This window comes from Thunnus thynnus, chromosome 11, assembly GCF_963924715.1.
Source record: "Thunnus thynnus chromosome 11, fThuThy2.1, whole genome shotgun sequence".
In the NCBI taxonomy this organism is placed as follows: Eukaryota; Metazoa; Chordata; class Actinopteri; order Scombriformes; family Scombridae; genus Thunnus; species Thunnus thynnus.
This window is the reverse complement of record NC_089527.1, coordinates 29,516,660-29,534,830: the sequence shown is the minus strand read 5'-3', so window position 1 is coordinate 29,534,830 and position 18,171 is coordinate 29,516,660. Positions and strand designations below refer to the sequence as shown.

Here is an 18,171-nt window from a genome sequence, read left to right as displayed (position 1 = left end):
ACTAAATTTGAAAGTAAAATTTGTATCACATTACATTTTTTGAAAATTGATTTAAAATTATATCCGGTTTAACGGCGCCTGGCAGAAATATTTCAAAATAAAAGTAGACCAAGCTATTACAATGTTATTCGTCATATTTTTACCTTAAATATTTGATATTTTATGTACTCTACTACACATTACTATATATATCACTATAGCTTTACTGTTCGTTTTTACACAAGTGACTTTTTATTATCTAATTAGGAATAAAAGACTTTTATTCTGATATTAAGACACTGGATGTGCTTTCTGGGAGCTGCGATTGGTTGATACGAAATATCACAATTCACGTTCGGGAAACTGAAACTTAATGTGTCTGTGTCCACAATGGAGAAGGTTTTATGTAAAGTACACGGTAAGTTGTACTAAGTTTGTGATACTTGTTTTGTTAAATAGAAAATTGGATTTTGTGTTTAGTTCCCAGATGTCACATTTATGTCGTCATATCTATTCCCTGACACGTTGTTGTGTGCATGACATCGCAGTTTATTTGAATGGCCGGTGTTTTGGGCTAACGTTTAACAAGCAAACCTACTTGTTCTACTAATTTCTCCTGCTAATTTACAGTAAATGTAAAGTTTGTGTAAGTTGCTAAATAACTCGTTCTGTATGTCCTCATACAGGCAGTGTGTGTATGTTAAAAACTGGCGTTAAAGATGGACCAAATAAGGGCAAAAGCTTCTACGTCTGCATTGACAAGCAAGGCTGTGATTTCAGCCAGCTGGCCAGGTTGGTATTTCTTCACGGATCCCCTGCATTTCAGCTGTGAAACAAAATTAGATAGGAAGAGACAAGTAAAAGTAGACAATAGAAACCACCACAGCTATCATGTATTACAAATGTTTATTATATTGAAAAATCTACAAGTTCGTCATTCAAGATGCCTGAGGAACACTCTTTACCAACAGCCTCAAAGTAAAGAGTCACGAGTTTCACTTTTAGTTTCAGTTTCATATCTTAGCTGCTTCTCATGTATTCGCATTGCATTCTAGTCAATAGAGCAAAGCATCAGTTTCTCTTTCAGATCTGGATCTTGTGTAAGGCTAATACATGAGAGACAGAAACTGGGGCTAAAGTGCATACTGATATAGATTTAGAGCTATTCATATTAGTATCCAATTTTTTCCCACCCATATCAGCCATTACTTCATACATGCTGGGTCTTAGTTTGAGCATTGATTTTGTCAAAACATTGTACATTTAATTGCATATTAGTTAAATTGTTTGGCAGATTTTGAACTCCATCAGTCACTTTGGTAGTTTACAGAAAATAATGTTTCTTGTGCAGATTAATGTGACTGTTTTTGATCTGCATCATCATCATCATAATCTTCCCCAGCATCTCAGCCTCCCACTGCCTCAATCATGAAGATTCAATGGTGGAACTCCAAGCTCTCACCTTCAGTCAACAACAACAGAGCCACAGGTGGGTGGGCAGTTGGATTTTTTTATGGTCCAAAACAGGAGTGTAACTTGGAATATATATTGATTCTTATATATGGCTGTTTTCATTAGTGCCCCTTTATTTACTCTTAATACAATTTTTAGAAATTAATGGTAATTTTTAGAAACACAAAGCCCTGCACAAGGCCCTTTGAAACATTGGCACTCTCATTCACTTCCTGTTAAACTGAAAAGAGTTACGTGTCTTGCTCAAAGGCACATGAGGAAGAAGATGCCTGTTTCTACGTGACCATACATCAGCTGTTAGTCGAGTTTGACCTAAGTGTGACCCTAACATTTATCCTTCTTTTCCAGGTTGTTCTACCGGTGTATTGTGGGTAAAAAAGCAGGCCAGAAGTGGTGTGGAAACGTACCCTGGACTGCAGTAAGACAACATCTGTCACAGATATCACCATATGCACCCTTATTCATATACCTTAGATACCTTAATTGTCACCAACATCTGGGACTCATTAGCTGTAGCCCACACATTAATCTCTTCAGCAGCACCAGAGGTTTCATCATTACACGTTCATGTGTGGACAAGCATTCATCAAATCCACAGAACTTCATGTTGTTTTATCATAAAGATCAGAAGTTTTGCAAAGAGACCAAATATGTCAGTAGCAGGGTAAATGTTGTGAAATTCCATTTTGGGTGTCTCTGTTTGGGGTTTGGGGTGTTAGTCTGGTTGTTGACCTCATTTCCTGTCAGTTCTTCGCTGTCAACTGTCTAATAAAGGAATTAAATATCTAAAAAAATAAATAATATCAAATATAAAAATAACATCTTAAAATGACTTTTTAGTAGCTTACATGAAGAGCTGGAACACATAAATATAGAAGATCCACATATATTGTCAAACAATGTGGCAAAATATTTTTTTCTAACTAGTGGTTTGTTAACTTTTGAAAAGAAATTGAGATTGTTTTTAATCACTTTCCTGAAAACTTTCTGCTACCCATGTTTAAGATGTTTTTTGTCTCCATCATTGCAGCCAGAGAAAGAAAAGAGAAACCCTCTATCTGACACACAGGCACAGCCCTCCTGCCTGCCGCCTGCCCGAAACCCCTTCAAGGCCCCGGTTAAAACGGACAAGGACTCTGAGTGGAGGAGGATGCAGTGTGGTGGAGGTGATGTGAAAGGAAGAGAGGAGAAAGACAGTGAGGCAAGTCACAAGGGCGAAAGAAAAGAGAGTTGCCAGAAAGAAAATGTGGAGAGTATAGGTGCAGGAGCGGAAAAAGAAGAGGAGGAAGGGAAGCTGAATGCATCAGACACATATCGAGGTAAACAACTTCCACCAGGGATGAAGGTAAAGAAAAGAATTTCAGATGAAGAGAGAAAAAAAGCCAACGCTGAGGAAAACGTGGTGGATAAGGTGCAAGACAAGACGAAAGAGAATCACAACAAGCAGAGGGAAGCTGAAAAAACAAGCCCTACCTCCAGTGTCAAGGCTGCTCGTTCTGAGAAAATCAATCAAACCTCACAGGATTCTCACAAGGACCCGGCCCAGCAGCCAACTGGCTCTGAAACCTCTCAGAAGGAACAAACTGATCCTACAGTAAAAGAGAGTGTTTCTAAATCTGCGCCCGGTAGCAGTACCAATGCTGCCAGACACTCTGATAAAACCAGGAGCCCCGCATCTAACACTCCAACACAACCAGAGTACAGGCAAACCAAAAATCACCAAGACGACGATGATGATGTAGTGTTGGTGTCAGTGAAGCCTGCCACTCAGAAAACTCCTCCTGCTTCTACTATCCAAAAGCCCTTGACCACCTTCCCAGGCTTTCAGCCAACCTCCAAGGTCAAAGGTCAGGTGGAAGATCCCAGAGGACTGCACAACATGCTCACTGCTCAGCTCCAACAGAAAAAGGTGAGTATATAACCAAGACATAATGGCTACAGATGTCATGAGCCCTTATGTGGCACATATTAGAACCCCGACTTGGATTTCTAAGATTGATATTTGACAGTTTGAATAATCTGATAATATTATATTTGTGAGCAGCCACAGCAAAAAATATGCTTGTTTATCCCCCCCCGTATCCCTTTTCCCCCTCCTGTGAAGGCCACTCTGTCTGTGGTGAATGTGGCAGCTCTGCCAGATAAAGGGGAAAGGTTGAGGACTCAAGTCAAGGAGCTGGAGGACGCGCTGGAGTCGCTGAGCCTCACTGCTGCTTCTCAGCCTGGTAACTCGTTCACTCATTGTACACCACATTGCACTGATGTAGAAATGAATGCATGTCTTTCCTTTCACTTTAGCTTCACTTTAACTCACTTAATTGAAGCTCTATAATACTGTAGGTATGCAGGAACAAGTTGAATTCACTCTACAGTGGGGAGAGCAGTTAACATTGAGGTGTGTGTTTAACCTCTGCAACGCTAACATATGAATCATTTTCAGAGTCCGAGGGTACAGAACGTAACAGCAGTGATGCTGGACCAGGTTGCAGTCAGGTCAACCCATTCAGTCGGCAAGGGGGCACCATCCTGCTCCCTGCCCCCCCGGCTCCGGGCCCCTACTCTCACCAGGCCTCCGGCAGCTCCCTTGGGCTCCAGCTGAGCCAGGGAAGCACCCAGATGTATGGAGGTAGGCTGAACACAGTTGGAGTTCTGTGACACTTTCCAGTTGTTAAGACATTTCTGTAGACATTTATTTTTTTATTTCTTTTTATATTAGCGTTTCTTCTTTCTGACTAGCTAGCTTGTGGTAAGAGGAGGATGTCCTTCCTCTCCAGCATTTGATGCATTTCTTATTTTCACCTTGATTTTTGTTTTTCCATGATCATTTTTCTCATGATGTATTTTTTCTTTCACTGCTTTTATTTATATTTCATGCAAACATCCTAATCCTCAGTCCTTCATGTTTCCAGCAAACCCGCAGGTCCAGGCCTTCTACGGTGGCAGGATGACTGATGATCGTCTGCTGGCAGTGAAAAATGCCACCTGCGAGGCCATCGACCATCTCCACAAATCCCTGGAGTCCTGCCCTGGCCCAGAGGCTGAGGTCCCTGACCCTAAGGGCATCAAGGTTACACTCTCCTTCAGTTACTTGTCTGGTTTTTCATCAGTCCATCACTCAGTATATCTGACCTTAATGAGTATGCTGTCCACATACTTTTGTGTATTTATGGTCTGGGGCTGTTTTTCACTGTTTGGGCTGCAGTGTTTGTTCCAATCCAATCGATAGAAATGCAGCTAATTCACATTTCATTTTTCAAAACACTACTACATTTTGAGCAAAATTCACTCAACACCCAGATGGAAACATAGCTTCTCTGTCTTTTTTTTTTGTTCACGTTACTTTAATAACATTTTCCTCTTGTGATTGGTTGGTCAGGTGTCGCTCCTGGCCCATCAGAGGAGAGCTCTGGCTTGGCTTCTCTGGAGAGAAGCCCAGAATCCCTGCGGAGGAATTTTGGGTATGTTTCCCATTTCCCACACTAAAGATGTGACAGTGAAGACTGATAAGAAATCTTGCTGAAAGATGTGAGATAGAGATGAAATAATATTGTATGTCTTTTTCTTACTCTTCTCACTCTTACTCTTTTTGGACTCAGCTGACGACATGGGTCTTGGGAAGACGCTGACCATGATTTCTCTCATACTGGCCAAGAAGAGCGAGACAAAAGAGGAACGTGAGAAGAAGGAAGAGAAGAAGGCAGAGAGCTGGATCTCCAAAACTGGTAACTAACATTATTACTGTCTGTGCAATTAATGTTTAAAGTACACAATACTTCTTCTTCTCCTTATTGAATTCAGTGAATGTCTCACAATGTAAACTAATAAAGAAGTAGGACTAGAGAGGAGTTTTTTAATGCACAAATTCCATCTGTATTGTCAGCAGAAATCACAAATGCCAACAAACATTGCTGATACAACCCCTTCCATAAAAGAAATGCAGTTTAAGAGAAAGCTGGACTCACTATCGTCATAGTTTTTATAGAGTTCATCAAGTTTTAGTCGTCAAATCGTTGTACTAATTGGAACTTGTGGTGTAAAGGTGTTTATTTTATGTTGTGCATTTAGAGCCTGCAAGTTGTGATTAGTTTGTTTGCACACCATCCAGATTCCAGCGTTGTGGTTTCTAAAGGCACTCTGATCATCTGTCCCGCCTCTCTGGTTCACCACTGGAAGAAGGAGGTAGAGAGACACGTCAAGACGGGCAAGCTGACGGTGTATCTGTATCACGGCCCCAACCGAGAGAGAAGTGCCAAAGTGTGAGACAATCATGCACAGATTCCATTTCCATACACACACACTATTTCTACCTTGAACAGTACCGCTACCATTTGAGCCATTGTTTTCTCTGTTCTGCACTCCGTCCCTTGTAATGTAATATAATTTTTGTATTTTTGCCAACAATTTAATGTTGTTGTGTTGTTCTGTCAAAACGCTTCTGAGAATCAAAATTATATCACTAAACTGTAAAGTAGGCATCCCAAGTTTTCGATGACCTGATTTTTGAAGCACACACAGTCAAGCTGAATAAAGTGTTGTCTGTCTGTCTCTCAGGCTGGCAGATTATGATGTGGTGGTGACCACATACAGTCTGGTCTCTAAGGAGATCCCAGTCCAGAAGGAAGAGGCTGAGAAACCCAACAAGGATGCTGATGAGGTGGTGGGTGATTTATGACAATTCTGATAAAAAATAATAATTCTGCAGCATTGATTTCTGCAGCTTTATTGCTGCAACATAATATCCTGCCCTATCCCATAGTTATGCCTATGACTCTGGCAGCTGTTTTTGGCTATTTTCATGACAAAAAGTTGTGTGTTTTGTCTGATTTACCTTAGTAATGTATTGTCAGTTTGATAAGTAATTGCAGCAGCATTTGAAACATCATTGGCACCAAAACAAAAAAAAGTAAACGCATGTACACTTGATCCATGTCGATTTTCCTCAGACATCACACTCGGCTCCTCTTCTACGAGTGGCCTGGGCCCGTGTGGTTCTTGACGAAGCCCACAACATCAAGAACCCAAAAGTTCAGACCTCCATGGCTGTCTGCCGGCTGAGGGCCCGCGCCCGCTGGGCCGTCACCGGAACACCCATCCAGAACAACCTGCTGGACATGTACTCACTGCTCAAGTAAGACAAAACCAGCAGAAGAGTTTTAAAATGTTTCCTCATAGAAATGTCTTCCGCTGCATGTTGGACATGTGTGGTTCTCAATGGGAAGCGTTTTATTACTAGTGAGACCGGTGTGTTTACTATTTGTAAAACATTATTTTTATTTCTTTTTCAGAATTTTTTTTACAGGATATTTTGTCAACCTCTTTATTTATATCATGTAAAATGTGCTGTGCATCAATGAAAAATGACAAAAATGAAATATTCAAGCAGGCCAAAGTTATAATAATGTAATATCATAAATCTTCATAATTGATTCATGAAATATATCACTTGTACCTTGGCCCGTGGCTCAGCTTTTCAAATACCAAATTTCATTGAAATTCATTCATTGAAAGTACTTTTTGAGATATCATCTGAATTATCAGACAAACAAACATTCTGGACCGAAATCTTTACCTTGGCAGGAGTAACAGAAGCGTGAAGCAGTTTCTCAGCGGGAGAAAGAGAAGGCTCAACATTAGAGATATTTATATATTTACCACTGCTATAAACAGCCTTTACACTATTCAAGATGGTTAACTTGAATGAGATTGTGTTCATTCACTGTCTGTTTGACTCTGTCCCAGGTTTCTGCGTTGTTCTCCGTTTGATGAGTACAAACTTTGGAAAGCGCAGGTTGACAATGGCTCTAAGAGAGGCAGAGAGAGACTCAACATCCTGACCAGGACTCTGCTGCTCCGACGAACCAAAGACCAAAAGGACTCCACTGGAAAACCTCTGGTAGGGACACACACACACACACACACACACACACACACACACCTTGGACGAATGTCATCAAAGAAAAATTTAATTCAATTCCATCTTTATTTCGGACAAACAAATGTCTCTTTTCAAGCTAAAGTTGAAGTGCTGATTGGTTCAAACATCAACACATTATCAGTCTTGATCTTGGATGAAGTCAACGTTCAATGTTTCAGGTGTCTCTTCCTGATCGGACCTGCGAGGTGCATCAACTCAAACTGTCTGAGGATGAGCAGGCTGTGTATGATGTGGTCTTCGCCCAATCCAGGTAACGCAGCAATTCACCTTGTTTGTTTCAATTTAATACAAGAGTTATGAGTTACTCTCTCTTTAAGAGCCAGTCTAAATCTTTAAAAACAAAGGAGTGGTTTTAACTCCCTCCTTTCCTTTCTCCTTAAGCTTAGGAAACACAGGATCATTCTTGATGAAAGTAAAGGAGATATCATCATCCCCCAGTTCCAATATTTTAAATGTTGCAATAAATGATTGATGAGTGTATTGTCAGTTTACTCTGATTCTCTTAGTTCTGCATTTGTGTTTTTGTAATTACTTTGAATATTTCCTGCAGAGCATTTCATGACCTCATGTTGTTTTCCATTACTACCACGGAAAAGTAGCTTGGAAAAAAACAGACATAAATGTGGAACATTTAAATCTAATCATTGTAACTTCAAGGTTGGAGAAGTGGAATTGGCTTCTCTGGGCCAGCTGGCTAAGACTACACATGGAAAGAATGAATGTTCCCCTTTAAACTACGCTCTGACTCTCCTAGTTACACTCTAACTAGGAGAGGAGATGCTGATAAGCCTTCATGGATACCGTAGATAGATCAATAAAAATAAAAAATAAAATTACTTCTTACTTCTTTTAGATCGACTCTGCAGAACTACCTGAAGAGACATGAAGGAAATGACGTGAACAAGAGAAACACTTCCAGTTCCAACCCCTTCGACAAAGGTGAGATGCCAACTGTTTTTTTTTTAACTATGATTATATGGAATTATATATGTATGTCAATCCTGAACATGCAATGGAGCATTTTGAGCACATAAAGTGATTTTTTTTGTCTCTGTTTACTAGTAAGATAATGTAAGTAAGATGATGCTCTGGATAAAACATTATCCTACGTTTTTCTCCTAGTTGCAAAGCCATCACATTCTCTTTGACCTCAGCTGCCATGTTGCAGTGTGTGTGAATTTAGTAAATTATATATTGGCAGCATCCCCAAATATGCACTCAGAAATCTTAGTGTACGAGAGTTTTTATTTCTGATTTAGCGTTTTTTAAGAAGCTGTATTCGTAAAATTATGTGTAGCTTACTAAAAAAAATAAGAGAAATGAGAATTTTCCACTGCGGGTGAATCAAGTCTGACATTATTGCCCTTTAAACTGTGTGTGCGTGTCTTCCTTCTTCAGTAGCCCAAGAGTTCGGTATGCCCCAGGCTGACCCTGCTGTGTCGAGTTCCCAGCAGCCCCAGCAGGCATCCAGCACCGTTCACATCCTGTCACTGTTGCTGCGCCTCCGACAATGCTGCTGTCACCTGTCACTCCTTAAGAAGGTACGCTGCACACACCATCACACTGTGCGGCTTAGGAAAAAAATTCAAGACATGCTCACACACAAAAACCAGCTGCGTAGTCTACATGATAAATTATTTTCATTCTCCGCTCAGACTCTCGACTCGTCGGAGCTGCAGGGTGATGGGATTGTCTTGTCTCTGGAGGAGCAGCTCAACGCTCTGTCACTTTCCTCCAGCCCCTCAACATCAAGCCCTCATCCCAAAGACACAGTGGGACTTAATGGCACGCATTTCCCCTCGCATCTGTTTGAGGACAGCAGTGAGAGCACCAAGGTGGGCACCGTGAATGTGATGCTGCAAGCTGTTTATCTGAGCAAGCGACTTGTCTGACAGGAGAAAAGTTGTATCAGTGTTGTTGTAGTTCTCAGTGGTCTCCAGTGGGGGTCAGTAAAGGTTATAGGTTATTTAGGACCTAAGCACACACCAGCAGAGTGATAATATATCAGTTAACTTTCATAAGACATGAGTTTTAATCTGTTTTTGTCAAGAGCATTGGGAAAATATAGAACAGGCCAGGTGAGAAAACAGTTTTTCATGTTTGATAGGACAAGGTGTCAGCATACAACATATCAAAGTCTGTTTATTAGTGCAAATAGTGCAAAAGGTTTTCCTGCATCTGTGGTGTCATTTAACAACTGGTGTTAAGTTCATTTGTTGCGAAAATGTATTTTTCTCCCTCAATTTCCAGATTTCTGCCATTGTTTCTGAGCTGAAGGCAATCAGACAGAAGAGTGACGATCAAAAAAGGTAAAACATTTAACTCTTACCCTCGCCTCAGACTCTTTTTTTTTTTTATCCAGTCATATCCAAAGTTCATTGAGATTCCTCCAGCAAGGCTTCAACACATTCATTTGGTAGACAAAAGCATTTGCCAAAGTTCACAAATCCTTCTCACCACAAGGTCCACTCAGAAGCTGTTCTGACACTTTCCATCATATCACACAGTCTTTCCTCGCAGCTGGAGTTATCCACTTTTTGGATGAGGAGGATTGTGTGATGTCTGTTCTCATGTCATATATATTTTTTTCATCCTTCTCTGTATATATGATCTTTTTAAAGGACAATTAAATTCATTAATTGATCTGTAAACTATTAACAGCTGCTGACATGTAGGAAGTCACCCCAGTTGACTCAAAAGAATCATTAAATGTTACCGTCTTGTGTTTAACCTTCATGGTTTCTCCTGTCTGGCAGTGTGATTGTGTCCCAGTGGACCAGCATGCTCCGAATCGTGGCGGTTCATCTGCAGCGGATGGGCCTGAGATACGCTGTCATTGATGGGACCGTCAACCCCAAACGCCGCATGGAGCTGGTGGAAGAATTCAACACTAATCCTAAAGGACCACAGGTAACTATGACCGAAAACTCAATTTAGCTGATTATCACATCTATATGGTCAAAAAGTAAAGAATTGAGCCTTTTACTACATCATTTACAGTGAATTCCACCACAGTGCTGCTGCTGCTATTTTCAGATCTCAATCCACTGAACTCAAACCAGTATAACATGTTAATTTATATTTCTGGCTTTCTGCCAAAGGTGATGCTGGTCTCTCTTTGTGCTGGAGGGGTCGGACTCAATCTCACTGGTGGGAATCACCTCTTCCTCATTGATATGCACTGGTGAGGCACACACTTACAAGCACTCATGCAAACCATACCAAAGACAGAGTATAATAATTGGTGTTGGCTTCACCCTGCTTGTTGCCAATAGTATGTACAGTATATCTTTTGTTAGAATTACTGTTTGTTTTAACCACCCATTATGTCGTCATTGCTCTTTATTTTACCTTCTCCTGAGTCTCACTAGAAAAGTGCTATATAAATAAAATTGATATTATTACAGATGCAGTGACTATCACAAACAGATGAATATGTAATACCTGTAATGAAATATGAAACTATTTTACATGACAGGAACCCAGCATTGGAGGATCAAGCCTGTGACCGAATCTACAGAGTTGGACAGAGTAAAGATGTCACCATCCACAGGTAACGAATCAGCAGGACATTTAATGTGATTGTGCCACCTAAGTGTCACCTAAGTCAAGCTACCGAGGGACAATATACACCATCAAAATACAGTTAAAGTTGGCTGGTTTGAATCAAAAACCCTTAGATACATGAGAAAACTATTTTCTTAGTCTTGTTATAAGTGAAATGCTTCTTGGACAGCTTGTACTTGAATCTTCATAAAACTTATTTCGTATGCATCTTCATTAGTTCATATTACTAGACGTAATACTGTGTTAATAGTTTTGTGTGTGTTTACAGGTTTGTGTGTGATGGCACAGTGGAGGATAAGATTTCCACACTACAGGCAAAGAAAAAGGAGTTAGCCCAAAACGTGCTGTCAGGAACAGGAAGCACCTTCTCCAAACTCTCCCTGGCTGATCTCAAAATCATTTTTGGTGTCTGAGATGGGAGATAACTGAGCACTATCAAACTCACAACTACAATACCAGAAAGCCATTTATACACATAATCAATATACTAGTTTTACATGTGTCTATGTGTCATTTAAGTTCTTATTATTTTATTATATTAAATCACAGGGATGGAGCAAAAAGAGCATTTCCTCCGTCAAAGTTTTTTTCATTTCTGATCACTGACCCATTATTGGAGTGAAGCAAATATTTGCTTTTAAACCCTGATTGGGTTTATTTTCTTTTTAAATACCTTTTTTATTATTAAGTATTGTGCTTTGTTGGTGTATGTTTGTTGATATGATAATCAAATAAATTCAGCTGATTGCAAGTTATGGACATTAATGTGAGTGCTTGCTGTATGAAGTCCTTTACACAGTGAATTGAAACTATTTATCAATTCAATATGTTAAGAAATTAAGTTGAATGTACTGTAATTTGCTCAAGCAATCAAAACTATCAGATTAATTTCAATGCCACCAAAACTAGTCACTGCTGCCAAAAATATTTTTACTGATATTGTACTTTTCAAGATATATTAAAGTGATGTGTCAAAATGTGCTTTATTAGGTATTTAAATATGAAGATGGCATGCAATTATATATAAATTTGACACTGAAGAATACATACATTTCAACTGATAGCCTGGATAAGGTATTCAGACTATATATTGGTCACACAAATCGCGTTTAATTTAGTGTCACCTGCACAGAAACTGTTACATCTTGAAATGGTTTTGTGTGTTTAAACATAATAGTATGTTGGAGGTGATAACATATTCCTTTTGAAATTATGCATATGTATCAGTGTTGTCTGACTGCCCGCCTAGTCTGCCGTCCACCATATTTTCGATGCTCCTTAATGATCACTGTATGTGGAATCCAGAGGGTAGTTGTATGTTCATGCTGCGTTTGAGACTGTGGGAAACATCGGAATTTGGAATGCAACGTTTGAAATAACGACAGAGTAAATTGGCAATAGCGCACAAAAATCGGGAAAAAACGTTATTTTCATTTGATGATTTACATTATCTTCAATAATCCATGTTGTTAAGATATCTTGAGTGGAAACTGTCAAAACGGAAAGCATGGAAGAAATCGGTGGTAAAACTAATCTATTTGCCGCCTATATATAATAACCTCAGGTATCGCATTCTTCAGAAATAATTGTTAATACAGACTAGTACCACAAAGTCCAAATTAGTTTTTGCCGCGTACAGGCTTCGACACAAAACTAAATTAAATTTGCTCGTTTGCTTGACAAACTCGTACATTAGGCTTAGAAGTGCCACATTTAGGAGGTTGGAGGCAGCGCTTGAATGCAGCGTAGTGAGGGCGGGCGGTGCTTTCCTGTGAGCCGCAGAGCCAGTGCTACAGTGCAGTCTCCGCGACCTGCCTCTGTTAGCACGGACAGCACGGCCTTCACGACTGCCGAAAGAGGAATAGCTACAACAACACCAACTTACAGCTATGGCGGCCGAGGCCGACAAAGTAGAGCCGGCGGACAGCGAGCAAGACGAAGAGGAAGATGTTTACGAAGTGGAGAGAATCATTGACATGCGGGTGGAAGAGGTAAAGAGAGCTAACTGCTACGTAGCTTGGCAAACATGGCTGGCATTGCTTTTACTCCACGCTTAACGAGCATTGCCCACCTACAACATTTTCTATTTACAAAACTGATTTACTACAATGTGATTTCACTGCATTTTGATGCATAGAGATGCTTTCGTGTCCGTAAATCATACGCTATTAGCCATTCCTTTGTCGTAGCTCTGTACTCCTCCATACACAGCATCTTTTTTTCTGCACAACTTCTCCCATAATGTCCGCTTGCCTCTCCCCCACTGAGGCCAAGGACGGAGGCTTTTGCAAGCTTGCAGACAGTCTCATCATAGTTGCTCTTGAGCCAGATGTGTAGCTTCACCAAACATGCCCTGGGATTAATGCTGTTCTCACTGTGCATACACCAGTTTTGATGCTGAGGTTTTCCTGCCAGTTAATGCATTTCTTCACCATGTGAATTAACGTCCGCTAACGTTACGTTAGCATCGTGGCCGCCGTGTTTGAAATGCCATCAACTAACCTGTTTTCTCACCCTTCCGTGCATTAACAAGAGAAGCGCGCAATTGCATAATATTGATTATATTATCACACTATTTTCAGTTTCATCGTCTACTTGCATAAACACAGCAACGTAATCAGCTACGTTACGTTCAATGGAAACTTTCTTTAAGGTTCAGGTGACAGAGCACGAGTATGTTACAACGTGCACTAAAAGCTATAAACATTCCGATGAGAAGCTGTAGTAGACGTTAAAAGTTAAGCTGATAAGTAGCCTATCTTTCACTTCCTCAATGTTGCATTATGACTCTCAAAACGTCACTCACAAGCATTAAGTACATCACACATATATTACATCCTAACATTTGCTTTGTATGCTCTCTTTGAAGAGTTTATCACAGCTTGGTTTCTTATTTAACATCTCTACATTCTTTCTTGATACTATTATTGATAATCTGAGTGAAATCAGTTCTATTGGCTGTATCTTCCAGCTCTTGTGGACTAGTATTGATCCCTCCATTTATATTTGTTTACAAAGTCATGCCTTGTCACGGGACAGTGCCACATTTTCACACCTGAACATTAACTGGCCCCAGTGCACATGGAAATGTAATATGTGGTTTTTGTATGGGTAGGTTTCAGGCTTGTATTTGTTATTTTTCTTTGAGTACTGGGGCTTTTTACAAAGTTTCAATGATACTTCACAGTCAATAAAGACAAGAAAGATGAATTCATGTTGTATGAATGTGATTACTTGAACATGGTTCTGCTAAATTGGGTTTCTATGGTGTGTACTTTTGTCACAGGACAGAGAAGATATCTGTATAGTAGCAACTTTTGAATGCTGAAAGAAAAGGTCACCACTCAGAGTTGTGCAACGTCTTATCCAATCTTCATCTTAACCTGAAAAAAATGTATCTTCCTGTTTTCAACTGTGAAATTGAACTGCTGAATAAGTGGGTTTTTGCGGGTGAACAGTCAGTTATAAATATAGGAGCTCTAGGTTCACACCTAGACCACAACGCCTACCTGAGCAACACGTGTGGTAATGTGGTCCATTTTTTCCATGTGCATGCAGTTCCCCGCAAAAACACACCCAGGTCACACAACCACCTTTACCTGAGCAGCAGGAGTAAAAGATAAAGTGCTATGGCTTTCCTTCTGTCTACAACTCACTAAAAACCAACCAAAACAAAATTAAACATGAATTAACAACATTACTATTATTTAGGAAATGTGAATAGACAAGTTGGCTAATCAAAACTATTTGAAGTAAAGTAACATTATATATATATATTTTTTTTTTTAAAGAAAATTGATCAGTCCTAGAAAGTCTATTTTCTTCATGATCTTCATGAGAAAAAATGTCAAACTTGAAGAAAGCACCTCTGATTCAGCAGAGACTGAACCCAGAACATCTGCTTATACAGTTTTAGACTTGGTTTGGCACCTGTAATGCAAATGAAGGTCCCGCTCCCCATGTAAATGAGTTGTTGATAAGCCCACCTCTGGAAACCTGTAGAACAGAAAGCCACCTGTGAAGTGAAGAGGTATTGCTGTATATTTTTTATTTATTTATTCTTATTATTATTTATTTTTTTACAATTGAGCACATGCTTCCTCACCTTTTTCCTGTCCACACTAAATATAAATGAAATGAAACATATGAGCGGTGGCCATTGTGAGAGGCAAACTCAATGTAGAAACATAAGGCTGGCAGCAGCAACGCTCTGTGTTTGGACACCACACATGTGTGAGCAGCAGCAGTTAGGCAAAGTAGCCATCACACACAGGTAAAGGTAGGCTGTGTGGCCCGGGCGTCAGACAGGATGTGGAAGTGCCACAAAGCGCAGTCAGTTTCCTTTTGGTGTCCATGTGAACCGATTGGACCATTCAGACTGCGGCCGGCTCGTGATCTGCAGTGATGGTTTTGATGTCTTGTCTATTTACTCCCTACACTGTGAGCAAATTCTCTTTAGAGTCTCCCTGAGTTTGTACCACTTATGTAGATAGCCCCAGAAACATCAGGAGTGAGAGTGAAAACAGATTCGGTAAGGAAGTAAGCCTGGTCTGCTGGCAGTTCTCCAGGAAGATGCAGCCATTGAAACTGAATCTGTGTTTGTGTGTTGGGGCAGCGTTGCAAAACACATGGGCACTGGTCTAATGTGATAGAACCTCGTTAAAAGCCTTTATAATCACAGTGAACATGCCAATAAGATGCCAAGAAAGCAGGAGATGCACTGGACCAGAAACTTCTGGATCTATATTCTGTGTAACGAGGGGAATCCTGTTCAAATCCATGCAGGAGACTGAACTTCTGAAGTCAGACCTAAGATAGATTTAAACATACTTGGCTTGTCATTGTGATAATAGCAGCACCAGTGTAGAGAAGACTGTTCTGTAGAGGTCTGAAGTGTTATTCTTGTTTTTATTTCTGCAAAGACACATTTCACTTTGTGAAGATGATAAGTTTGTGTGCTGCTGTATCCCCGTTTCAGTCACTTTCAAATGCTTGAATGACAACACTGACTAATCCTGTCATGAAGGGTATAAAGCATTGTAGAATTTGATCGTGGGTTGTTTGATGTAAGCCCAAATTGTTGGAATTATTTTCAGCTCTTCAACTAATCATTTCTCTCGAGTGAAAAAAGATAAATGTAGATTTTTAGACCAATTATTCTCACTTATGTCAAGTTACGCTCGATGACTGTCACTCAAGACTTTCTCTGGTTACTTCATAATAAGTGTTGGATTATGCATAAAAAGAACTAGTTTGTACAGGGATTCGTCTGACTAGATCAGACAGGAAAAAGTAAACAGCCAAACTTGAAGGCAGGGTGAGACACTGGCTGTCATAGAGAGAGACAAAGAGGAGACGTCATAGTCCTTTTAAATATGAGGATAACGGTGCACAGTCTATCCTATAAGGCATTCATGGTGTTGCACTCAGTTGTAAACTTGAATATTGCCACAAATAGTTTCCTTTTGTATGAAGGCTTACAACATGGACGGAGCAGGTAAATATGAGTATGTGCAGTTACAGATGTTGGCTAGAGCAGCAAGAGACCCCATTGGCCTCTTGCTGTCTGATACAATTTGTCATGTTCATGGAAATCTTGTGTTGCTCTACAGATTTTAATTGGGGGGTCAAATGAGGAGTTCTGACAGCTCCTAATCACAGTGTCAAGTCTGGAGGGGATGCTTGAGCTTCATGTCTTCTGTCTTTTTGTTTTTTCAGGGTGAGGTGCTCTACAGAGTCCGTTGGAAGAATTACTGCTCTGATGATGACACTTGGGAGCCAGAGGCACATTTGGAGGACTGTCGGGAGGTCCTCTTAGCTTTTAAGAAGTCCATGGCTGATGCTAAGGCCAAGAAAGAAGCAGAAGCCAAGAAGAGTGTGGTAAGTCCAACTGATGGTTAGGTTTACAGAATAAAACAAAACTGATCAGGGTTCAACATTAACCATGGCCTTTGGCCACAAAAAGTTACTTTTTGACCACCAAGTTTTATCCCCACACTGCGAGCCTTCGCCAGCACAACTGAGAATCCACATAGGAAGCGAGACGTGAGCGAGCACAGTAACTGCTCAGTCCACACTGACTCCAACCTGCATTCAGCATCTCTGTCCACAGAACCAGCTGTCTGTCTGCAGCAGCTGCTGACCAGCAGCCGGCTAAGGCCGTATCCAGACCAAATCAGGCAGTGCGGCGAACATGCCTGTCCTCCCTTTTATTTGAATGGGGGTAGTAGTGCGTTTTGGCTGATCAGACTGATCAGAGTTTTAAACTCTGTCATGAGGGAGCACAAAGACGTTGCTAGGAGGAGGTGAAGACATTTATCTTCATATGATAACGTTAAAAGTAAAGTTAGACTTTGCTGTCAGCTTCTCGACTCATTTTAAAAAAGAAGATGAAAGAAAGAGAGAGCTGAGAGCACCAGTGAGAGAGAGAGAGAGAGCAGCTGTGGTCGAGCGAGCTAGACAGTGAATGAAGAGAGGGAGCGCTGGTAGCGAGAAAGCCGGTGAATCAGATCAATAAAACGTTATTTTCTGATTATTTCACAGCGGTTACGTTCTAGAGCACAAATAAACACGCCCACAACCCCCACACACCTCCGCTCAACTCTGCGGCTGAACGCAGCACCGCCTGATTTGGTCTGAATACGGCCTGACCTGCCTTCACCAGGCCGACTGACAGCAGAATTTTACTGGGCCAAAACAGCTTTCATGTTGGCTCCACGGGAGGAAATCCACAGTCTATTTATTGATTCATTGGATTTATTTCCCCCGCCCACGTAGCAAGTAAATATGCCTGTAGTGAAACAGGCGAGCCCACAGACAGACTGGGAGCCTTGACCAATCAATGTAGATACCGTTAATACCTTCAAAACACACAGCGGGATATTTGTGTGATTTAAGCAGCTGTCTCTGCAGAGTACGCTTCACATTTGACAATCTTCTCAACAACGGCTGCCATCTTTCTTTAATACGGGGGAAGAGTGGCCGTCAGGTAAAGTGTGTCCTCCATAAGGGCTTGTAGGCAGATAGAGCAGAAAAAAGTGACACCTCACTCCCCCTACTGGTGGCTCTGCATTAGAGCAATGCATCAAAAGCTGCAAGTCTCAGTCTAAAAAGTCAAATATTATCAGCAGCGGCTCATGTTTATTTCCGATCAATTATCCTTTAATGTTATATCCTTAGAAAATCAATAATATACAGTGGGGTCCAAAAGTCTGAGA

The 18,171-nt window shown here is 40.6% G+C and overlaps 2 protein-coding genes across 5 annotated transcripts in view; both read left to right on the top strand.

Moving 5' to 3' along the window:
- The first annotated feature begins 295 nt into the window (after positions 1-295).
- On the top strand, positions 296-11,709 carry ttf2 (transcription termination factor, RNA polymerase II). Of its 2 annotated transcripts, none has more exons than XM_067604368.1 (23): positions 296-397; positions 666-771; positions 1,382-1,468; positions 1,801-1,870; positions 2,483-3,361; positions 3,557-3,677; positions 3,893-4,078; positions 4,362-4,519; positions 4,829-4,910; positions 5,049-5,174; positions 5,558-5,708; positions 6,004-6,109; positions 6,396-6,580; positions 7,192-7,345; positions 7,546-7,637; positions 8,241-8,326; positions 8,789-8,928; positions 9,043-9,222; positions 9,638-9,696; positions 10,144-10,297; positions 10,489-10,571; positions 10,866-10,940; positions 11,223-11,709. In XM_067604368.1, the coding sequence occupies exons 1-23, from the start codon at positions 370-372 to the stop codon at positions 11,365-11,367; spliced, it is 3,453 nt and encodes a 1,150-aa protein (XP_067460469.1). In that variant the 5' UTR covers positions 296-369; the 3' UTR covers positions 11,368-11,709. The 2 variants fall into 2 exon arrangements, with proteins under 2 accessions (XP_067460469.1, XP_067460468.1); XM_067604367.1 differs by having other exon boundaries at positions 8,786-8,928.
- A 997-nt stretch (positions 11,710-12,706) lies between these two features.
- Positions 12,707-18,171, top strand: part of mphosph8 (M-phase phosphoprotein 8) — a 32,641-nt gene continuing 27,176 nt past the window's right edge. Inside the window, exons 1-2 of one of the 3 annotated variants that reach the window (XM_067604354.1) lie at positions 12,707-12,945; positions 16,673-16,834. In XM_067604354.1, the coding sequence (XP_067460455.1) occupies positions 12,844-12,945; positions 16,673-16,834 (264 nt within the window). In that variant the 5' untranslated portion in view covers positions 12,707-12,843. The remainder of the gene's footprint in view (positions 12,946-16,672; positions 16,835-18,171) is intronic. The other 2 variants (XM_067604353.1, XM_067604355.1) reach the window with 2 other exon arrangements.